The sequence below is a fragment of the Passer domesticus genome, chromosome 8 (genome assembly GCF_036417665.1).
Source record: "Passer domesticus isolate bPasDom1 chromosome 8, bPasDom1.hap1, whole genome shotgun sequence".
NCBI classification, from domain to species: domain Eukaryota; kingdom Metazoa; phylum Chordata; class Aves; order Passeriformes; family Passeridae; genus Passer; species Passer domesticus.
The window spans coordinates 43,150,275-43,174,472 of NC_087481.1; the positions used below are offsets into that span (position 1 = coordinate 43,150,275).

The 24,198-nt window shown below is 34.8% G+C and overlaps 1 protein-coding gene and 1 long non-coding RNA gene across 7 annotated transcripts in view; one reads left to right on the forward strand and one right to left on the reverse strand.

Annotated features, from left to right (window-relative positions):
• IDE (insulin degrading enzyme) overlaps window positions 1-24,198 on the forward strand; it is a 53,831-nt gene that overhangs the window by 12,553 nt on the left and 17,080 nt on the right. For 4 of the 5 annotated variants that reach the window (XM_064430903.1, XM_064430902.1, XM_064430900.1 and 1 more), the window contains exons 5-17: window positions 962-1,084; window positions 2,470-2,582; window positions 2,990-3,152; window positions 3,781-3,873; window positions 4,396-4,487; window positions 6,100-6,180; window positions 8,166-8,269; window positions 13,892-13,994; window positions 14,967-15,089; window positions 15,724-15,806; window positions 19,843-19,987; window positions 22,591-22,701; window positions 23,991-24,111. In XM_064430903.1, the coding sequence (XP_064286973.1) occupies window positions 962-1,084; window positions 2,470-2,582; window positions 2,990-3,152; window positions 3,781-3,873; window positions 4,396-4,487; window positions 6,100-6,180; window positions 8,166-8,269; window positions 13,892-13,994; window positions 14,967-15,089; window positions 15,724-15,806; window positions 19,843-19,987; window positions 22,591-22,701; window positions 23,991-24,111 (1,455 nt within the window). Of the gene's footprint in view, window positions 1-961; window positions 1,085-2,469; window positions 2,583-2,989; window positions 3,153-3,780; window positions 3,874-4,395; window positions 4,488-6,099; window positions 6,181-8,165; window positions 8,270-13,891; window positions 13,995-14,966; window positions 15,090-15,723; window positions 15,807-19,842; window positions 19,988-20,506; window positions 20,652-22,590; window positions 22,702-23,990; window positions 24,112-24,198 lie in introns of all 5 variants that reach the window. The other variant, XM_064430904.1, reaches the window with a different exon arrangement.
• The window catches only part of LOC135306630 (uncharacterized), a 52,798-nt gene that overhangs the window by 5,113 nt on the left and 23,487 nt on the right, over window positions 1-24,198 (reverse strand). The window contains exons 2-4 of one of the 2 annotated variants that reach the window (XR_010367430.1): window positions 21,596-21,789; window positions 18,734-18,852; window positions 11,476-11,565 (exon numbers count right to left, since the gene is read on the reverse strand). This is a non-coding gene — a long non-coding RNA (uncharacterized LOC135306630). Of the gene's footprint in view, window positions 1-11,475; window positions 11,566-18,733; window positions 18,853-21,595; window positions 22,047-24,198 lie in introns of those variants that run through there. The other variant, XR_010367429.1, reaches the window with a different exon arrangement.

A 24,198-nucleotide genomic window follows, 5' to 3' on the forward strand; every position in this document is an offset into this window, starting at 1 on the left:
AACAGGTAAATTTTAAAATAAAGCTTTGGGAGCTGTGCATTAGTAGGCAGGTGTTCAAAGTATATTCTGTAACCTCTTGCTACTGAAGACATTATTTGATTTTTACATAGCACACAGAAGACGTAAGTAGAAATTGCAGAAATTGTTGTGTACAGTTTAAGGTTGCCTAGCTCACGCAAGTGAAATGTTTTCTTGGGGAGAATACCCAAAATGTGTTGAAATTCAACAGTAATAGTCATATTCCTGTCTGCTTAGATTAGATTCTGATTCTGAAATGAAATGACAGCACATAGCTTTCCAGTAGGTACGACTTGGCAGAAGTAGAGCTCAGCTTTGATGGTTTTTATTTACCCAAAGAGATGACAACTGTGATGCATTTGGCAACCTTATTGTTTCCCTTTGATCAGCTGAGATGTTGTTGATCTAGCAGAGTACAGGAATTACTCCATTTTGAGTGTGCATTTTCCCCCAGATATCCTTCACTGATCTCCCTGAATTAATGCCTGTGATGGTGACTCTTCTCCATCATTCCCCTCCGTGTCTAGTAATTTTCCAGGCACTTCTGCACTGGCTAGTGTCCATTTTCCTACAGCTGCAAGGTGTCTTCTGACTGTTGCTTCCTAATGTCCTCCAGTACTGTAACAGCACAGTTACTGTCTGAAACTTTAACTATGTTATTTTATTTTATCTTATGTATTGATGCTGTGGGAGTAAACAGAGTAGAGTGTCTAGACCTTCACCATTTAATTTGTCTGCATATAGTGAGGAATATAGACAAAATATTTAAAACATAAAACAATATTGAGCCAGTTTTCTTATTATGCATGTTGATTATTTTTTAAAATAATATCCATCCAAAGGAAAGAAGACTGATTAATTTATATCTTTCTTTTTGATCTGTAAGCTCATAACATTAAATATTGTTAAACATCACATGTTGCTAATTATTTTCATGTTACAGGGAACAAATTCACTCTGGAAACTAGACCAACCCAAGAAGGAATAGATGTAAGGCAAGAGCTACTGAAGTTCCATTCTACTTATTATTCATCAAATTTAATGGCTATTTGTGTCTTAGGAAGAGGTGAGTTTGTTCTCCTGGTTGAGTAAGACTTTCCATATATACTTGAAAAAAGAAATGGAGGTTCCAACTGCTTAGAACCTTCCACAGCTGAGATGATATTTTGCACAGGTTTGCCAAAAGCTTAATAACAGTGTGTTGGAAACTTTGCTTTTTGGAAATCTGCTGGCAGACTAGTATTTGTATGGTCTTTCACAGTAATGCTTAGATGGTGAGTACAAATGGAGGAAAGTGAGCTTTTTATCTAATCAATAGCAAGTTTATTGAGGAATTTTACATGGAAGCTTTTTCATAAGAATCACATTGGCAATTGGAAACGCTACTAAAGAAAACTCCCTGCAAGATTGAATGAATGTTTATTTTGCTGATATGGATAAAAATTGGTGACTTTTAATTGAACCACATGCAGTGCACAAAATTTTAATATATAGTGAACCCACTTGGTTTACATTGTTTTGTTAGTTTTTTTTCCCCAGCACAGTTCTGGGAATGTAGTGTAGGAGCATTGGGCAGGAAAGATTCTACTTTCTCAGTTTAGCTGGAATTGTTTTAACAACAAGGTAACTGCTTTCAGAAACCTTTCAAGGATTAAGATTATATGTTGAGATGTCCAAGCAGTTGGTGTTTTGTTTTTTCCAATACCCACCTCTGGAAGTCTTTCACTAAAACATTATCAGAAGAATTTTTTTTTTAATCTTAAGCTCACTTTGAGAAGTGCTCCAAAATGCATTTCTTGAGGCAGAAGGCAATTTTGAAGGCAGCATTTCAACAGAAATAGTCTAGATCAGTTTAGGTGAGTTAATGCACATCATCATATTCTTTCTGCAAAAAGTCTTCTCTCATTCTTGCAAAGTACTAGAGTAACAGGCTGAAATTAGAAGGGATGGAAAATTAGCAGTGCTTGAGCAGGTCACAGGTTTGGGTGCTAAGGACAGACCTGACTCACAGTGTACTTGAAGTACTGGACATGAGCTGAGGCTAAAGAAAATACAAGTTTTGGCAAAGCTACTTTCACTCTAGAAAATTTGCAGGTGTAATTCTATGTCCCTTAAACTTCTGTGGAATGTTTATTTTTGTAGGTGTTCAATATCTGATGCATCTTTCAGTTCTAGCTTAGTTTAATCTCTAAAATGTAAAGGTATGTTTTCGGTTACAAGATTTACTTTATTCATGGTTAAAGCCTTCCTTTAATAAGCATGGTGCTTCTAGCATGTTACAGTTCAAAATTTAAATATGGATATTTGTTTTCTTTCTGAAATTGAAAATCATAACACCATTAAAACTACTTTCCTGTATGATTCATGACTCTCCCAAACAATATTTAAAAAAAAAGTTTGTTGGAATCCTTATACAATAAGCTTGTTTTTCCTGATGTTTCTTTATTCTAGAATCCTTGGATGAGCTGACTTGCTTAGTGGTGAAGTTATTTTCAGAAGTAGAGAATAAAAATGTCCCTATACCAGAGTTTCCTGAACATCCTTTCCAAGAGGAACATCTCCGGGTATGTATAGAGATATGTCTTCCATCCAAAATGTGTATTTTAAATGTTATTTTTTATGTTTCAGTAATACATTGTGCACTTCACTACTCTTTTAACAATGTCCCTGTTAAATTCCATATTTCTTTATTGATTTTCCACCCACTTTTCCATGCTGAGTATAGTTTTGTATAGTTTCTAGTAAAGCTTGCACATTTGATTGCAGTTGTAAGCAACTGTGAGATAATGAATTTTCTTTGTATTTATCATGGATGGCTGAAGTGTTGCCCGAAGTTTTAGATACTTTTGAGATTTGGGAGATGTGTTTGTAATATGTGTGTGTGAAGGGAACATGATACATGCTCCTGAGATGAATACAGTAAATGAGTTTCCCTTTGTTTATGGGTCTCCTTGCTTGTTTCTCTCCTCAGCAACTTTATAAAGTGGTACCCATTAAGGACATTAGAAATCTTTATGTCACATTTCCTATACCAGACCTTCAGAAATACTATAAATCAAACCCTGGCCATTACCTTGGCCACCTGATTGGGCATGAAGGCCCAGGGAGTCTTCTGTCAGAGCTTAAAGCCAAAGGTAAGTCCTTCATGGGCAGAGAATTGAAAAATATTTGATCACACAGTTTTTTAAAGTTTAACTATGTCTCACTTAAAATAGACCTCTATGTGTTAAAGCCTTTATCTATTTGACTAATTTGAACTCTAAGTCATTTTGTGCTTTATTTTTGTTTCTGCAGCAGGTAGGAATAAATAGGTAACAGTCATTCAGGCTGATGAGGCTATTATTTCTTTGACTCCCCTTTAGAGAGTTGCCTTGTTTAGAGAGTTATTTGAACTTCAGCATAATGATCTCATCTCTATTTTGTCACTAACTTTGAGGTTACTGTCAGGTCCCTTAATGTCTGGAAAATTCTAATGGTGTATCTTTTGCTATTTTACTTTATATCATTCTGTTCCAAACAGAAGTAAATTATCCAGTAATCAAATGATCCTGAATTTGTCATATCACTCTGAGCGAGTGAGACTCAGGTCAGATGGAGCTGACTTGGGTTATGTTTAACTTGCACTGTTGCTGTAGGCATTAATGAAGTAAAGGAAAACATGTAAATGAATCAAAATAGATTTTAATGTTGCTGAAACATGCAAAAAGTTGCATAAATTGTATAGATTTGTTTATGTAATATAGTTTCTTTTTAATGACATAGGGTGGGTGAATACTCTTGTTGGAGGCCAGAAGGAAGGTGCTAGAGGTTTCATGTTTTTCATCATTAATGTGGACTTGACAGAAGAAGGACTTTGTAAGTGAAGCACTTTGTCTGTATTCCACATTATTGCTGATGTGATGGCTTTGTGTTTGTATCTGAAGAGACTAATTGATATTATAGCTTGAAAGCCAGTTTATTTTAATTAACTTGTTATTTTTCTGTGTTCAGTTCCTCTAAGTTTGCTACCTTCACCTAAGAAATCAACTTATTTAAGGTTATATTAAATTAGTTAATTAAATACTTTAAATAAACTTATTTAATGAAGAAGAGCTGTTAATACCTTTGTGTGCTATTTAGACCCAAGTGAAATTGTATCATAAATCAGTATTTTCACATAATAAGACGTGTTCAGTGCACTTCTTGGAATTAGCTGGGGCCATAAATACTTACCTTAAATTCATGTCTGAAAAAAGCTAGTTTAAATTTGTGTGTGGGATGCAGATATACTTGAAGATCTTGATGTAGCACAGCGTAATTAAAAATAAAACCATATTTGTGTTCATTAAATTTCTTCTCTGTGCAGAACTGAGTGAATAATTAGTTTTTTCTTTTCAGTGCATGTTGAAGATATTATTTTGCACATGTTTCAATATATTCAAAAACTACGTATAGAAGGACCTCAAGAATGGGTTTTCCAAGAGTGCAAGGTAAGTAATTGGGGCTGTACCATGTGTACTATATGTGGTGGTTGTCTTTTTACAAACTTTTTTAATAATTAGATTATTTGACTTTGTAACTAGCATTTAATAATCACATGGTAATTAAGTTTGTTAATTTTTAAGATGCAGCATGACACAAATGACAAGTACGTGCAGAATACATTGTCTTAACGTAGGTGTGGAATGCTCTTACAGAGCTGGGGGTTAGGATGGCATAAGGAGGTGGAGGAAGAAGGATCTTGCTCTGTCCACAAGGATTTTACATAACTTTGCTTAGTCTTCACTGAAGAAGGGGGGAAATGTTTACTGTGAGGAGTAACATTGAACTGGAAATTTAAATGGCTGCTATTCTACCCCTCCCTTCTTTAATGTGTGAAATTGTATGGTTGAGATTGTAAAGGCAACAGGACATTGAATCTGCTGTTTGTTCCCCTTATCTTTCTGAAGAGTCAACTAAAGGCTTTTCATTAAATACTTTGGCAGTATATGTCAGTCTTTTTTGTTGAAATGTTCATGCTTCTTACAAGTCTGGATAATTCTGTGTGCACAGAGCAAAAATGTCAAGTGTTCTATTACATAGTGCTGCTCTTCTCAGTGTCAGTGTGAAACAAACCCAATTTTATTTGTATATATGTATAGTCTCATTGGTACATATGCTTGGGTAAAGATTCTTTTTCCTGTCTCAGCTTTGTTTGATCCAAAACTATTGAATCTCTCTGAAAATAGAAATTCTGCAGGTGGGTTAGCTTTGTTTCATACACTTGGACACTATAGCTGTGAAAGTAGTCTCAGGTCTTGTTATCCTCTGCTAGAAGTTCCAATGGATTTGTTTCACTGACAGAGTAAGCAAATACAAGGTTTGGAAAAGGTAATTCCATCCTTCTGTCTCATCCCTGTGCCTTTCCCTTGCTCCTCTTCTCTCAGTCCCAGAACTCCTGAGACTGTGGGGTGAGTCAGAGAGCTGGCAAATTAGTATGAAAAGAATATTTGAGTTTACTTTCAGCTGAATTGTTGAGTTAATCAGTCTCTCTGCATGGTTTCATAGAAGGATGGACTGTCCTTTTCACTGGCTTTAAAGTCTTAGCTCCCTTTAATTCACCCTTGCTATTGTATCCTAAGAATGATGTGTTCTATTTCTGTGGCTGAGACAGCAAAAAGAAACACGCTTTTTCTGTCTCTAAACTTACTCTTGGCTGACTGAACAAAAGGAAGAGAAGAGAGAGAGAGGCTTCAGTTCACTAATATATGACAAACATTGCACTGGAACACTGTGTACTGGTTGGACCAGAGTTGGTGTGTTTTCACATTATCAGGAAATTTAAATATATGAGAGATGAGGCAGATCTCTCAGCATGAAAAGGACTTAGAAGACTTGTGTAATGCTTCACATTATGAGACTAACTCACTAACTCACTTGCTTGTGAGTTTGATGCAACTTGAATAATCCTGAAAATTTATGTCAGATACTTGTCTGCTATAACATGGATACAGCAAAAGTACTTCCTTTTCTTTCATTATAAAAAGGAATTATGTAGCCAGTAATTATTCTTAAAATAGGCTTTAATTTATGATCTTTAATCATTCATACATTGTTTTCTAGGATCTAAATGCTGTGGCATTCAGATTTAAAGATAAGGAACGACCACGAGGTTACACTTCAAAGCTTGGAGGAATGTTGCATGTAAGTGGAGGGGGTCGTTTTTGTTTGGTTGTTGTTTTTCCTAATAATAATTTAGCAGTGTGTTTGATTATCCACTTAATAATACAGGCATCTGTGAGGTCCTTTGTACTTCTTGCATGCTGCATAGGCCTTAGTTTTGGCAGTCAATAAATCACATTCTGTTCACTCTACCATTTAATACTTCTGTACGTGGTAGAACTGATTGTACAATAACTGAAGGTGCTATTTGATCTGTTTCAGTGTTTCTAAAGACAGATGTACCTTGCCATTGCTTTTGCCTGGCAGCTAAGTGTTCTCTAGGGAAATATTAGACAAAGAATATTTTATCATAAACATTGTGTTCCTTAGGTCACAGTGTTGAAATACTGCAATAAGCAGAAATGTTTGTATTAAGATTGCAAATTACAAATGCTTGACTTCAGAGATGTGATTGCATATTGGTACTGAAAGAATCATCATTATATGGTCTTTAATACTTCTTGCAAAATTCCCTCATGTTGTGCTAATGGAAGATTTAGGGGGGTTTGCTGAGTTTTTTTTTGTTCTAGTGAAATTACACAGCTTTTATTCATTGCAGCTGTTCTTCATTGCATAGCTGATGTCTCCATCTTTTCAGAGAAACTTTTGGTTTCTTTGCAGGAATTACTGTTACTAGTTGTAGACCTTTAATCTGTAAAGTCTAAAATAATGGTGTTTAATTTTTAAATTTTATATCTCTGTGCTAAACAGTGTTAGACTTGGCTGAAAACATGTATTTAGAGTTCCTGTGTGGCATGCTGTCTGGTGCTTTTTGTTCTGTCCAATGCCTAAAATCTCTAACAAATGGACTCCTGACTTCTGAAACAGTCTTTCAGTATTTGTTGGATTATTTCTGATTACAATTGCTGTCTCCAAAAATCAGGCCAGGAAGTTGCCAGCAGTGTTCCAAAGAGCAGGGTATTGAATCAGGACCTTTTTTTTTTTTTTAAACTGTCTTTCTTTTGCTTTGCAGTGTGAATGGTAATTCTTGTTCTGCTTTAGTAGTTAAATGACCATCAAATTCTGGATCTTTAGCATTCACACTTGAATTTTTAATAACAAAGGTTTGGTTCATTGTCCTTGATCTCCACCCTCCACCACCCTTTTTCTTTTCCAGAATCCTTTTTGTGACTTACTCTCTGTTCTAGAAGTCATTCTACTGTAATTTTTTGTGTAATATATATAATTCAGAAAGCCATTTTGTAATAATTCTGGTTGAAAAAAGTACATTGGTGTGGCAAAGTGCAAGTACTCAGCACTTAGTCACCTGATAATTTTCCCTTGGTAAACAGGTGTTTATCAAGAAAGTTTTCCTGTCAACCACATTAATCATTTTCAGATGAGTTTTAGCTTTTTCTTTTTGTCTTAAGTTGCCACGTACCTTAAGAGATTTTCAGTTTGGTCCTAAATAAAAAATGTTAGAATTAAGTGTTTAAATTTTTATTATACTTTTAGATATTGAAATATAATTTGATTTAAATTATTGTAAATAAGAATTGAACTGTTCAAGAGTCCTAAAAATGCCTAGGTTTTGTGTTGTTTTATTTTGCTTATTTATGTTTTGTTTTCCCTAAATGCAATCTCATGTACTTGGTCTTCTTTTATCTTGAGAAATATCCTGCAGGGGTCAGCATTTACCATGTTATTTTTACTTACATCAAAATACCATTTAAAGGTGGGTGACTTTTATATTGAGACATTAAATATTCTGAGAGAAGAATGGTAAATATAAATTATGTAAAATTGCCTAATACTTGAGAAATGATTGCATAGTTAGAATGCTATGGCCTCTTACTTAGTTTTGAGGGAGATTTTAAAACATTCTACACATTCTTAATTTGAAATTACCAAGGTAGTACAGCTTTAGTGACCAGGAGTGTTTGCTTTTGTTTCCTCTACTGAACTGTAGCCTTTTCATGCTTAGCTTTGTTTCATTCATCTACATATTCCTTGGCTTTGTTTTTTAGTATTACCCTATAGAAGAAGTATTGGCTGCTGAATATTTGCTTGAAGAATTCAGGCCTGATTTAATAGAGATGGTGCTGGATAAATTGAGACCAGAAAATGTTCGGTGAGTTAAACTGTATTTTAACACAAACATCATAAGAGAGCAGGTGAACTAATGGAAACACAAAATCTTAGGTGTCTCTTGCAGCTCTAAAGTAAATGTGATTGAAAAATCTTCACTATGTTTCTTTGTATGAGGTGTTAGATATATGCTAATTTATTTTCAAAGATTGATGTATTTCAAATAATTACTAGATAAAGTCAGATAAACTTGAATTATGAACTATATTTGCAAATGTCATGGGGTTCTGGTGTTTCTGGGGATATGCAAGTAATGATACAATAAATGGAGTTGCCTATATCAGCAAGAGTAGTTGCCATAGTAATTAATGCCCTTTAAAGAAGGGTCTATATCTTCGTGTGTAGGTGTGCCTCTGTGTGTAATGTGTGTGGGATACTTCAGCTGAAGCTTGACTGTGTCAAAAGATCATCTTTTGAACAAACAATACTTTAATGAAAATCTGCAGTTCTTTCCCAAAGTATTTAATACTTTTCTATTTTGAGTGTATTTTCATGTTACTCTACCACCCAGGTTCTTGAAAATTTGATACCTCTTAACATATAAACACTGGTTTTAGTAATTAGCATAGAGAACGTGTAATTACTTGCTCTCTGTAGAAGGCTTAACCAAATTCCACATGAATGTGAACTTTGAACTAGTTTTAGAATTGCTTACAAGCAATAGGTAAACCTGAGCTGATGCTGATTTAGTAAAGAAGCTGCAGATGTTAATGAGATCTGATGTTTATTATAGCTTCACAAAGCTTTGAAGCATAGCTCTTAACATTGCAAGAAAATAGTCAATATTATCTGATTCATAATATAAGTTGGGTCTTTGTTACTACCCAGAGAACTTCCAAAGCATCTTCTTACTTAAACACTGAAAAATTGCTGGAGGAAATTAGCACAGGTACATTGATAGATTCTTTAGTTTGTCAGATGCTGTTGCATGCTGCAGACCAGTCACCACCTTTCTGTGTTATTCCTGTTGCTGGCTGTGCCAGTCTTTTGACATCCTTTCCAGCTGTCAGTACTTCAGCATAAGACAGCCATAATGAACCTAGTTCAAGTTATTAGTGTGAGAAAGGAGAGTGTAGAGAATACCAGTAGAGGGAGAAAATTCAAGTCAGTGGAATGTGGCCAGAAGCATAAGAATAGTGGCAATGGTGTTTAGAAGAATGTGGTGTGTTTTTTTCAGTGGCACAGCAAACACCCATTTCACAATGTTCTTTTGCTGTAGGTAATGTAGGCCCATGTCTGCACTTTGCAGTTCTGCATTCCTCTTTGTCCACTCCTGAAGTAAGGGGGGGTCGGATAAGTAAAGCTCAAGATGAGCAAGAATCTAATTAGACAGAAGAAGTAATTCTAAAAAGATACAGAATTTAGGTGTAACATGCTTGAAACATAGTAAGCAAAGATAACAGCTTACTATGGTATGGATCTTCCTACAGTAGTTTTGTAGGGTTACATGAGTCTTCTCCCTTTTGACAAAGTGACTTCTGGTAAATGGACATTTTCTCCACACTTGGTAATTGTGGATTAATTTTTTAAAAAACTAGATTTTTTTTCAAGATGGAGCATATGTAGAAGAAATACGATCTGAAGATGAACTTTAGTATGTTAAGCAGCTAATAATAGTTTGATCCTTCAGATAATGGAGATAGGTGTTTCAGAATTGGTTATTGATCAGTAACTTCTGTGGGTCTCTGTAATTGTGGGCTTCAAATGTCATGTGTCTCACCTTGCTTTCTTCCAGCTGGTGCTTTTTGGTGCTGTATGTTATGTTTAATCTTCTTCAGGACTAATCATGTTGTCTCTTCACTTTACTTGACTTAAGAAATAGATGTCATTTAATAGATGAAGAAATGTGTCATTTTAAACTTTTGTATAAAAAAGGTGCAAAAAATATTGGGAGAAGAAAGGACTTTCAGAACCAGAATAAACCTGTTTTTATGGCTTCTTCAGTTAACTGTTAAAGAAATTATATATTGTCTTATCAGACTTTCCTACTTTCATTTGACTGAAAGAAAATACTAATTTGTATATAGTACTGTATTCCTTTTAGATACATTTTAAGCACTTATCCTGTGAAATTAGAAGTAGAATGAACTGAACTGCAATTTTTAAAAATCTTTTATTTAACTAAGATCCTTCAAAGTATAGTAAAATATAGCAGATTTAGAGTATAATTTCTTTTAAATTGCTGGCAAGATACATTATCTTGGAAGGGGAAATTTACTTAAGTATTACTAAAACTGATTTCATGGTATCATTATGAAGATTCAAGAAAGCCACTGTAGATTTTATTTTTAGTGGGCTCTCTTAAAAGAATGAATTGAGATTACAGATGTTAATAAAAGGGTTCCCTTGTGTTACATTTTTAAAAATTACATCTGTATCTATATGAATATAATGAATTAACAATTCAGTAGCCTGTTCCCTTGTTTTGTCTTTTATTGAGCAATTTTATATGCTAAAAAAACCTCTGTGCCATCTGCTTTCAATGTATTGTTTGGTTATCCACCATTTACTGATATGTATGCTCATGTTTACCTTTCTGTTCTCCCTTTTTGTGAAAGAATTACGTGCCACATCCTAACTTTGCCTGTTGTTTGGCATTGTTTTCCTGTTTTTATTGTTATTTTTTCTTTTTATGTCTTGCATACATTCTGTCTTGAGGTGCTTTAGTTGGCACTGATTTGAATTTTTTCTTTGTATTGTGGTTTTATTTATAATTTCTTTTTTATTCACCTATATTAAGGACCTCTTGGCACGGCTATATTGTAGTAACTGCATTGTGTCTTTTTTAAAAGTATAGTTTTTCAACTATTATTTTCTTAACAAATTTTGAGTTTAAAAATATTAAAAAAATCATTCTCACAGATGGTATGCATATAAGTATACATGTGCTTCCATTTGACTGACCCAGAACAGAAAGTATTCATATTCTTTTCCCACCTCCACACACTACTTGTTGTATTTAGTGCCTTAATTTCCCTATGAGAGAAACTTGAAAATGTAAGTATTATTTTTACTTGTTCAAACTGCATTGGGTTTTACCAGCCATCTGTGAAGATAAGGGAATAGACTTGGCATGTGTAGCAATCTTAGCTGAAAAATGTAATTTTCCTATCATTTCCAAGGCATTTTTCCCCTTCAGCATCTGCAGAATAAATACTCTTATTAAAATTTAAGAAGATAGTGACTCACCAGATTAAGCTGCTAAAGAACATTTCCCCCTGGATAGTAAGTGGGTTTTTTTTCCTCTATTGATAGCAGAAGTGCAGCACTAGTACTGTCCTAGAGGGAAGAAAAATAAAATGAAAGCCAAAAGTGTTGATAGAGAAATGTCTAACTAGTGGAATTTCACAGACTCTCAGCAGAGTTATCTCAGTGCACTTGGTGATGCTCACCCTGAAGGTAAACATGCTAGAAATGTTTCTGTTTGTTTTTAATTGCATTGGATCTCAGCATCCATTTTGAAAATCACAATTTGTTCACTTATTCCTCCCCACAAATCCTTGGCAGCAGCTTAGTTTTACTGAACACTAAGGAGTAACTTGTGCTTCTGCAGTGATCGGTGCTGTACCCCAGCAGCAGCTCTGCTTTCTGAGGGGATTGGTGATTGATCTGTGAGGGCCTTTGAGTAGCATGAGTTGCCTCTCATCAGTTTTACTGATGGTTGTGAGGGAACTTATGGAGAACTGTAGAGTTTTGTTGTTTTTGTCTCAGTTGTGTTATGTATTTGAATGAGTGAAAAGTAATTTCTTCCATTGTTTGACAGTATCACAATTTGGAAGACAAAGTTTAAATTAGGTCCAAAAAAATTCAGTCCTTTATAAGAATAGGTTTACTTTGATGCATTTGTTACTAATATCACAAATACTAAGTATTCTATTACTTTTCCAACTTCAGAACCTTGAGTTTCCTTATGTAAATCTGGAGTATAATAGTTGATAATCTTTTGTGGAAGTACATTCATTTTAAAGCACACATTCTCTTCCCAAGTAACACTGTCCTGTGGATTTCTCACCTGTAGTTTCAATTTAGATTTCAGGAGGGTGAAAAACTGGATAGTATTTAGTAAATATGCATCACATTACAGAAACTGTTTCTGAAATTGGGTACTACAGCAGTTTGCATGCACAGGAATGTATCTAGAGAAGTAAATAGCATTTATAGTTGTGTTCCCTATCCATTAATGGCTCAAGCCTAAATATACTTTGACAGGTCCTATGAAGATTACCTGATTGCCTGTCTGGATTTCCCAGTGCATTTCCACAGTGTCCTAAAACATATGGATGTTCATAGTGCTATACAGCACAACAGAGAAATGAAAAGCAAAACTAATGTTACATAATTGGTGACTTTAGAGATGGATTATAATATATTGAAATACCTGCATGGCATGGCATTTCTATCTGCTGTGCTTCTCTTCCCCTCTTTTTGTGCCCTGGTCTTCTTTCCTGTTGGTCTTAAGTTGTAATTCTTGGGCAGACAAAATGCCTTTTGATTTGTTTCTATTGTTGTGGGTATGTTTCTGACAACTCAAAATGTCAGTAATCATTCCAGTAGTGATTTGGCTTAAAGAGAAGGATCTGTTAAAGCAGAACTGCTTGAAGAATTACAACGTTGGTTTCCACAATTTTGTTTTCTATACTGAGTAGACAATTATTTTTAGCTCTTGAATTTTAGTATGCTCCTGTTGGAAATGTTTGGGTGCTTGGATTATCACTACTGCTTGAGCGTCAGTATGTTGGAGAAGGGTAGGAGGAGGAAATGTTGAATAACAGACATATTCAAACAGTGTATTCTAGCATTAAACATCTTTGTCTTGCTGCTCTAGCCATATGATTATTGGCATTTTATTAGGATAATTTTTCCACTTAGGACTCTTACTTCTTTTTCTTCTTATTATTTATTTACTGTGCAAAAAGATCTGGTAGGTAGGTTGCTCTGAAATTCTGAGACTTTATAGTTTTTGTAGTCTCTCTGTGTTGTGATTTAACCCCAGCCAGCAGCTAAGCCCCATACTGATAAGTTTGTAATTTTCTTTATTCTGGATTTCTTTTTTGGGTGTTCAGGCAGCACCTGGATGGTGCTCTTAGTCACATGGTTTAGTTTTAGGTAGTCCTGCAAGAAGCAGGGAGTTGAATATGAGATGATCCTTATGAGCCCCTTTCAATGTGAGGTTATCTACGATTCTGTGACACTAGGACTGGAATAAAATGTCTGTAATCAGTATTTTCACATACTTGGATGTTCATACAGGTGGTATAGAAAATATAATCGCTTCATCAATTTTCTAGAAGACTGTAAGAACTGCTTTGTTTTCTAGAACAACAAGATTCTTAAAAATAGGAATTGCATGCTGCACTACTGGTGTGTAACCCCAGGCTGTAACACTTCAGAAAAGCAGTGGCATTAAATGACTGTGGTAACCTGATTTCTTGGTTAACCTTAGCATGTGGTTCTGTTTACTTACACGCGCTCTTCTACCCTGTCATTGTCTATGGGCTGTTTGCAGAAATAAAGGTATTCTGGTGAGGAAGCAGAAACAGTGCTTGAAATAAAGTCTCAGTCTTTTCTCAGACACATTCATGCCAGAGTGTCTCTTTGTTTTCAGAGTTGCAATAGTTTCCAAGTCTTTTGAAGGAAAAACGGATCGAACGGAAGAGTGGTATGGAACACAGTACAAGCAAGAAGCAATTTCTGATGAAGTTATTAAGGCATGTTAAAATTTGTAACATTCTAATATCTGCAAGTGAAAGTCAGTGGTAAATTCTTTGTCCAATTTTCCATGTAGTTGAAGGGGGAACTTAAATCCACTGCTTTTCATAGCATGAAAATCATACAATGAGTCTGTTTAATGTTAAAGGAAGTAACAATGTTATGTTAGTCTTTAGATTTCAAATATTTATTATATAGGAGGGATGTATTTTAATGGTTATAAACCATCTTAAGTGCAGGAAATGTTACAGTTTCTTCTGTAGAAGATCCCTAATATGCAGTGGCTGAGTAAAAATGTAAGCATTAACTTTTAAAACTTAAAACTCTCTATTATATGTTAATGAACGGATCAGTATTTAAAAAAGGAATTTTTAAAAACTGTTCTATGTAACTGTTTCTAAAGTTGATTTTTGCAACATAGAAAGCAAGTATGTTTTGTCAGTTAAATGAGACTGTAAAAATCAAAACTCAAAAAAAAGAGGTGGGCAAATCCTTGTTGAAACCTGTTATTGTTCTGATCTTCTATGGCTGTAAAATTTAATTTACATTAGGGCTGAATTGGACCTTCTGAGTGTGCTCTTAACAGACATTGCATAGGAACACTTCCTTGAGCTTGACCATACCTATGTTCTTAATTAGAATTCTTGGTTAAATGTTTAGTTTAATATCTTCATTTACAGTTCACAGTAGCAGAAAATATAAGATATAAACCCACCCTCCTCTCTACTATAAACTTTTCAAAATTATTTATCGGTCATCCTCCTTCTAAGAGCAATTCATCCTGCTGATAGCCTACTCCAACTTTTTTTCCCCAGGTATTTCTGTCTTTCCCTGTTAGCTTAATAATGTTTACACAGAAGGTACTGGAATACATTTTTAAATCTTTTGTATTAGCATAAAATAAACAAGCCCATATATGCTTTAATAAAGCAGAAAATGGCATAGCTTCATTATTTCTCCTGTTGATCTAGAAATGGCAAAATGCTGACCTGAATGGGAAATTCAAGCTTCCAATGAAGAATGAGTTTATTCCTACAAACTTTGAGATTTTGCCATTGGAAAAAGATGCAACACAGTACCCTGCCCTTGTCAAGGTAAACTGTCTGTATTTGTCCTGTTTACTGCCTAACCTTCTGGGAAGTTAGAATTTAATTCCTCTGTTTTGTAAAATACAGATAACCTCATGTTCCAAAGGATAGAAAACAAAAAAGTACAAAACTTGAATATTTTGCTACAAAGACAGTAGAAAGTTCCTTCTTGCTGAACTTTGGACTGTGACAATTTGTGTTCCTAGGACAGTGAATCTACATACAGCTTGAACTCTATCTGCCCTTTTGAAAGTGTGTCAGCAGTTGATAAAAATAGCAGTAGAGCTGTTTATTCAGCAGAAGGGTGACTGCCACTCTTCCATTTTTTTTAACCACTGTTGAGTAAGTCGAGGGTGTGGGGAAGGCTATTGTTTTGTAACTGTGTACAGAAAATGCCTGTGACTGCCTGGAAAAATGTGAGATGTGTCATTTAGTGATCTCAAAATATAGTGAATATATATTCAATGTATTGAATATATCTATATTCACTATATGTATTGAATATAGCAGTTCAAGCAATTTGAATTTAAGAGAATAATTCTAAGTGGCAATTGGAAGTGGTGAAGAGACTTTTTTAAGCTGTGGCATATATTGCAGTTAAAAGTCAGATGACTTAACAAAACCTCTTTTCTTGACACAGGACACTGCTATGAGCAAACTATGGTTCAAGCAAGATGACAAATTCTTTTTGCCAAAAGCTTGTCTCAACTTTGAATTTTTCAGGTATGCAATGTTAAGTATATCACACAAAGTTGTCTCTGAAAGTTTCTTATCTATTGGGAATCTGCATTTGTGCAGCAAAAACGCTTTCTTGCACTTCAGAATCTTTGTCCTTACTTTGAATATGTAATAAGGCTTAGATGCAGGAGGGCACATCTAAGTTATGCAGTAATTGAGTAGCAAGAGATTTTGTGCTCCTGCTATATAGAAAGGAAAAGTTTACCTAAAAATACTTTTAAACCAAATTTTGTTTTATATTTTATTTGCTATACCTGAAATATATCTGTCAATAGAACCCACTACATATTGCAATATCCCTCTTTAAAAATAATTGTGTATTTTCAAATTAAATACTAAATCACAGCTATTTTAACATGGGTTTTCTTTATGAAATGCTATTCTGATAATAGTTTTAGGCTTAAATTCTATTTTCATTTGCATAATGCAAATCAGTTAAAAAAGTGCTAACATTCTGGGATTTTATTTAACTGACACCCATAACTGATTGTACTTTTTTTTTGAAGAGCATTGTCTATGTTATCAATGAGTGTTTGATTCTGACCTCAAGATGTATGATAAAATGATGTAATGTTAATTCTGATCTTGCATGACTTTCATCATAGGAAGATAATCTTTTTTAAGTGAGCATGACAGTGATGGAAATTCTTAATGTTCCTTTCAAGTAATAAATTTCTAACTTTTGAATTTAAAAAAAATACTGCTGTTTTTAAAGTGCAGCTGATTCTGTGTTGAACTACTGAAAGCCAGAAAAAATTCAGGGACTCTTATTTTGCCTAGTTAAGTTATTTGGTGATATTGCTGGAAGGGTCTTTGTGGGGGCTCCCATAGATGCACTGTTGAATTCTTGTTTTGAGAGACCACTTGAAATTTTTCTTGCAGGATATTATACAGAGGTTTTTTTCAGTGTGTGTCATGTCTTGGTACTGGTTTTGATACTAGCTGGGCAAAATAGGTTGCCTGGGCATTTTCTCTCTTTGCTTTTTGAAACCACAGGCCGGATGTTAGAACTGTTTCAACTTCAGTGTGTCAGGAAATGGAGGATCAAAATGGGAGCTCCCCATCTCTCATTCAGAGAATGGCAATTGCAGTGCTTTGCCTTCTTTTTCATTCTTGGTAGCTTTCCCTTGTGCTATGTTTGGTCAAAATCCAAAATAGAATTTTACTGATGGATGCTGAGTTTACAGTTGTGGTGGTTTTTTAAATCAATTCAGGTGAACTATAATCTCTAACAATCTGTGAATAAATAAAAGATAATAATTGGGTTTATGTAGAGCACACAAAGGTAGAAGTGCATGCAATACACACAGTATCTTAGAATTGGAAGTGACCTTTAAAGGTCTAGTCCAGCCCTCCTGCAGCAAGCAGGGATATCCTACCTAGACCTGTGGAGTTGGTGTTTCCAGTTAGATTTGTACTTTCATCTCAGTGAGCCCTTATAAAAAGCCAGAAGTACTTGAGCTTTGCTGACCATTGTAATGGAATTATTTGCCTCTTTCCTCCTAGGAGCAGTTTCAGGTGAGAGCTGCTGGCTTTTTTGCTTTGGGTTGGGAACAGGGGTTCTTTCCTTTTCCTTAAAAATGAGATGGTAATTGTGCGTGAGCAGGAGTGAGGAGATTTTGACAACACTGGGTGCATCACCTCTAAAGGATGTTGTAAGCAGGTTTGTCTAGTTTGGATACTTAGAAAAGGTTCTTGGAGAATCTGTCTCTTTGTGGTCATGCTGATGGTCATTGAAGGAAATGGTGAAATGTAGAGTGTTTATTCATGAGACTTGATGAAATCACTCCTATCTCATGGGACCAAGTGAACTGGTGAATAAAGCCACCTTTATGACACAGGTTTTAATAAAAAGTCTAAGCCTCAGTTCTAGATCAGAATGTGAAGCCTCTGCTGCCTTGTAGTGGATTACAAGAGTTTGTTTGCACTGCAGACTGCTTCAGTATGATAAAAAAAAACTAGGAGGATTTCTTCTGCCTGCAGCCCTGACCAACATGAAGCATAGAAAGAATCCTGGTCCAGATGTTGTAGCAGCAATTGCTGTGTAGATAAATTAAGAGGAAGTTGAGGTTGTTTTCTCCCTTAAATATACAAACTGCACAGGAACAATATGTGTATGAACCTCTTGAAATCACCTTGTTCCAAAACTGAAAATCCTTACAGGCATCCTTGTGTTAAAGAAACATCACAGTAAAAACATCTGACTTAAAGCCTAGTCTAAAAGAGGATCATAAGCTTTTGCATTGCTGCTAAAGTTGCAAGAATTGCAACTTAAAAACTCAAAAAGTATCCTTTTTTAAAAGGAAGTAAAACAATCATATAATGTGGCGATGCTTTGAAACTCCGCATTTCAGTGTCCATTCCAGCTCTGTCACTTACAGCTGTTTGAAAGGGGAAAGGACTAGACTTCATGGGTTTGTTGTTTTTTAAATGTACCATTAGTGATTGAGTTGTTCTACTTCTTTGAGTCCAGTAAAAAAAAGGTAAACTAGAAATACTCATTTGTTTACAAAACTGTCAATAATAGGAAGCAACTCCCAGAACAGTGTTGTAATAATTGTTTTCTGTTATTTTTCACTTGAGGATTAATGATCTAGTAGTTGTGATTTTGTTCAAAATTCCCAGTTGGCCTTTGCCAGCTAAGTGAGAATGCAGCATTTAAAACTGATACAGACACAGTAATCACTCAAACTGATTAAGTCTGTATTCTAGTATCAAAATGGGAAAGAATTTAATGAGTCTGGTGGAAGGTTTGTAGGATTGATCTGCATCTCACTTTGAATTTGGTCTTAATTAAACAATTCAAGAGTAATTGGATTTATATCATTTGGCATATTGAAATTGCTCAGTTTTGGGAAATTCTCATTGTAGGAAGAAATGCAAATACCAGTTCTTTTGTCTTTTTTACTGACCTGTTTGTTTAATCTGGGCTAGGATTTCAGACTATAGCTGGCTCTGCTTCTCAAATAGATATATTTGAAATAATTAATTTTGTTTGTTAAAATGTCTTCCTGTGCTTCCTTTTCTTAACCTAAAAGGAAGGATAAGTTAAAAGCTATGAGGAACCTTCTTAAAAATATCGTTGCCATGTGTTTTAGTTATCAGTTTGTGTGCTGTGTCTTGTTTCACTACAATAGTGTTGATATACACAGTGAAATACCCTGCTGTATAGGTGTAAACATATGTAATAGCCTGAATATCTGAGTGCTTCAGGAAAAGGTCAGGTTTTAATTGTAAGCCATATCCTGACAGCAAGTGCTTCAGATACTGGTGGTCATATCTGTGACATTGATAATGAATTTACATGCACTTCAGAGATTTTACCAATACATGTAGTACAAATAACTTGTCTTCTCAAATCTTTAAAACAGACAGGTATTTAACAATTAGCAGGGCTGAAGCATGACTTCAGTCTTTGAGTTGCATTTCTCTTTTTGAGAAATTTACAAGAGTGTTGTGTATGATCATGTGCTCCTAATGCGACAGTAGGTTTTGGAGAGTTGCCATTATAAAAATAATGCAAGAAATTACAGTAGTAAGAAAATGGATACACAGACTTGTCTCCTGAGCTGACCTTGGCATGTATTGCATATTGTCATACCAAAAATTGTTGATCTCCTAATTATTGTAATAGAAACTGATAGGGTATGAATACTAATTAATTAACGTTCAGTAAGTGGACTTTCCTTTTGGTCTGTTAAATTATGTTGGTATAGTTTGTTTCTTTTACTCCTGGTGAATTCTGACTGTGCAGCCAAGTAAACAAAACACATCTTGATTTATGAGCATAAATAGAATATCTCTGGGATCTTGAGTGTATTTAGTCATCAAACCATATGCAAGCTAAGTAACACTTGTCAGATGTGTTCATATTTGGCTTCGAAATAGGAGTCCTTCAGAATGGGATCCATCAGCATAAAAACACAGAAAATACTGTTTCCTTCAGATCAAACTTAAAAGGCCAAAAGAAAGAGAGAAATAATTTTAAACTGCATATTTTACTTTCAACATTTTCTTCCAGCCCATTTGCTTACGTGGATCCCTTGCATTGTAACATGGCCTATTTGTACCTTGAACTACTCAAAGACTCCCTCAACGAGTATGCATATGCAGCAGAACTAGCTGGCTTGAACTATGATCTCCAAAATACCATCTATGGGATGTATGTAAGTACTCAAGTCAAGGAAAAGCATAGAGCCTTAAAACTACTTCCACTCATCAACATTTTTATATTGATTTGATGGAAGGACTTTTAAATAAAAAATAAAGGCTGTTAGTCCTTTTGATCTTGGTTATTAGCCATCCTTTCTTTGATTTGAATTTTAAGTTGAATTTTGTTAAAAGTCTTCAACAGTCTTTTAGTTCACATTAAGCAAATTTTCTTCTTTATTTCTACGTCATTCGTGAAATTAGTTTGTAAGATTTCTTCCTCCATTAAAAAAAAAACCACAACCCTAATCCAAGCTTACATATTTGTTGGTCAGATATCTACTAAAAACTTTCTGACTGATGGGGTAAAAGACCCCCTTTTCATGCTATTAAATAAATAGTGTACTTCTGCTTTTCTGTTCAAGAACTACTGATCATGAGGCTGCATATACATACTCTTCAGTCATGTTTCTTCATCCATTACCTTGTCACTGCCTGAGGTATCAAAGCATTTCTTTTGTTTTTCTTTTTGTTAGTCGCTACATTTATGCTGATCCTCTCCATTGCAACATGACATACCTGTTTATCAGGTTATTGAAGGATGATTTAAAAGAGTATACATATGCAGCACGCCTCTCAGGTTTGGTCTATGGCATTGCATCAGGAATGAATGCAATACTTGTAAGTAAGAAAAGAACGCAGGAGGAAATGAAACAGCTTGGGAGTTGTTGAGCTTGGAGAAAACATTGGACTTCTGCATTTCTAAATGAGATGGTTAATGTTTTTTTTCCTTGCATATATCTCATGAATTAAAGGCAATGCAAGACTGTATTTTAATCAGTACTGAGTGACCTGTTTAAGATTGCAGTGTCTTGTGAACATGCGTGAAGTGCAATTGTTGCATTCTGGTTCACATTTTTACTTGCTTGCATGATAATCTGGAAAGTAGTATTGCTGGTTTCTGTATAAAAATATTAACTTTTCTGTTGAATGAATCCTCAGCTTTACAGATTTTGTTATAATTCTCTAATTCTACTGTAGTGAGCTGTGGAGATGGATTGTGCATGTGTTCATTAGAATGCAATGCTGGATATTTATGGCTTTTCCTTTTGTTTTATCACGTTTTATAATCTGTTCTAAAGCATTGACAGTACTTGATAAATACTGGTATTACCATAAATTCTTATTTCTTATTCAGCTTCTCCTGTGAGATTTATGCTAGGAGATTTTAGTAGTCTCTCTTGAAGTTTGGTTAAAAGCTTTTGTTAACCATCCTTATATGCCAGAATGTGTTTTGAAATTTCCTGTAGAAGCGTTATTTTCCAAAGTATTTTAGTAGAAGAATGTACTGTCTACTGTCTTTACATTTTCTATATGAGAGAGTGCTGCATTTTAAAAAAATCAAATGCAAATATAATTTTCTTGTTTTATTCACCTGACTGCAATCATTAGGTTGTCCTCATTTTCAAAGCTTGCTGATGTTTCTATGACCAGGGTTAATTCCTTTAAAAATTGTGTGTAATTTTCTTAATTTTTAGTCACAGTTATTTTAAATATTATTTGAGATCTTGTAATATTATTTTCCATACTGTAAGAAGTTATATAATTAAATAAGTGTGACTTACTAATGAGTATACTGATGCTTTGAACAAGGGCAGATGGTACTCTGAGAAGTCATCCATGGTGATTGTTGAACTCTTTGGGTTCCTGTGCTGATTTAGGATACCGGCCTTTGTCATAAATCTATTTATGGTAACATTTTCTTCAAATTGATTGTTCAGCTGTACTTCAGCAACTACAGAACAAAAAATTCTTCCTGCTGAAAAGTAGGAATTCTATATGTTGGTTTGTGTTCTAAAGTTTAGTTTTAATCCTAATTAAACTGCACAAATCCAATCAAATTCCTGGTTCAAGATACCAAATTTTGAAGATTTTCCTTGCAAAAAAGACCTTTTAATGCCTTTTTGCCAGAGAAATTTTCTGCAGCTTGATGAAATCATAACAATATTTTTTAAGTTTTATTTTTTAAATGAGCAAGTCTATTTCATTTATATTTTCAAAAATATGTATGGTCAGATCAATGTGTCATTACAATTCCAGGATGACGTTTCAGCTCAGCAGCATCCTGCTTATAAAATGTGCTGCTGTTTATAGCACCCCTTTTTTGTAGTATTGCTTACTTCCCCTTAAATATTCTTTGATCGACAACGTAGATATGAACCAAGGGTTAAAGTAAATTGGAGAGAGTATTTTAGAAGGTTGTGAATCCAGACTTCATTACTAAAGTGAGAAACCTAGATTAAAACCATTTCAGTACTCCAAAACTCAACAGTGTAATCATTAAAAATCTGCATACTGAGTACGGTTTACTTACACCAACAGGAAATTACATTAATTCTATGCATGTAGAATTCCTGTGCAAATAAACAATATTGTATTTGTCAGTTAGTTACCTCTTAGTGGATAAAGGCATTTAACTTAAGAGTGATTGAATGTTCTGTAACAGTGAATTTAGCGTAAGTATTGGAAAGTGCATTGCTCATGGCATTGTACAAGACTTGGTAATGGTTTTATTCTTTTATCTTCCACATTTAAAGCAACTTATGCACTTTTTCCATAGCTCTCTGTAAAAGGTTATAACGACAAGCAACATATCTTGCTCAAGAAGATCATTGAGAAAATGGCTACTTTTGAGATCGATGAAAAGCGATTTGAAATTATCAAGGAAGCGGTAAGCTGCATGAGAAATTCACATTTTGGAGTAATTGAAAATTGAATGCATTGACCTGGTAGGAGATCTGAAGGCTGACAATCTGTGGAAATAGAGAGTGAAATTCTGCATTAGTGGGACTTCAGATGGCCTTTTTTTTTTTTTTTTTTTTTTTTTGTGGCTGTGAGCTTCTCGGAGTTGTGTATGTAACATTCTTTGGTTTAAAAATAACTGGTCCTGGAATCTTTTTTTAGTCAGTCTTTCTTATGATGTATCAAGGAAGAACAGCTTGCTTTGGTAGGAGTAGAAATCTAAGTAGGGGGATGGAGGGGAAAATATTAGCTTTAAATCCTGTTTTGCAATTTGGAAAGGCTGCAGTAGGACCTAGGCATAAAAGAAGTGGGAAGTAGATGAAGGGGGGAAAGGAAGTGTTGAAAAAGTTTGCAACATTTCTGTTCCCTAGATTTTTCTTTTCTTCTGGGCCTTGATCCTTTGGTGCAAAGGTGACCACCTGGTTTAATACATGCTGATTTCTAGAAATTACATCAGCTGGAGAGATTGCAGTTTTCTCCCCATGTCTATGCCAAACAGATCCAGGAGATACCAACTTCTGCCTTCTGCGTGGAGCAGACAGAAGGATACATCCTCAGCAACCTGAGGCATGCTATTGGTCACTCGTGTCCTGAAATGAGTTACTTTTTTCCTGCATTGGAAATGCTTGCAGCTTGTCAAAACTATTAGTTTGTACTTTCCACTTTGTCTGGTAGAAGAAGAAGGTTTTGCTTATTTTGTAAAAGTGCCGCTGGACTAGAAAGGAGTTGTTTTGCAGAAGCTCTCTGGTTCTTCTCTCATACGGGCCTTTATCCATGCAAAACATGCAGAGAATTTTCCAGATGCTGCAGATTTTGTCTAAACAAGTCAGCCAAAGTAGGGGACAGGGATAAAAATACATTTTCTATTAGCAGTGTTCCCCATCATAGTCATCATAGAAGGAGAATTTCCTAGGTAGAACAACTACCCAGGAAATTTGATCTGAATTCTTGTTCATTGCAATAATTTAATTTCTAGGCATTAATTTTATGGACAAGCACATTTCAACCATCTTGATGGTTTCTGCTTAATCCAAAGGCTCAGAAGCCTGCATTATTACTAAAGTGATATAACACAATTTTTTAAAGAGTTGTAACAAGCAAGGGAATGTTCTCAATATCTGAACTGTATCTTTTTGATACAAAGTTGAGAGTACAATGTTAATATGTTTAGAATTCTATTTCTGAATTTCTAACTTGAGCCTGATTTTTTTGGTTTAGTACATGAGATCACTCAACAACTTCAGGGCTGAACAGCCTCACCAGCATGCAATGTATTATCTCCGACTCCTGATGACTGAAGTTGCTTGGACCAAAGATGAATTAAAAGAAGCTCTAGATGGTAATGTTCTGCCACTTTATTATTTTTTTACTAATGTTACTTAACTATTGAGGATACCTGTTTTGAACTCTACTCACTATTCAAGGG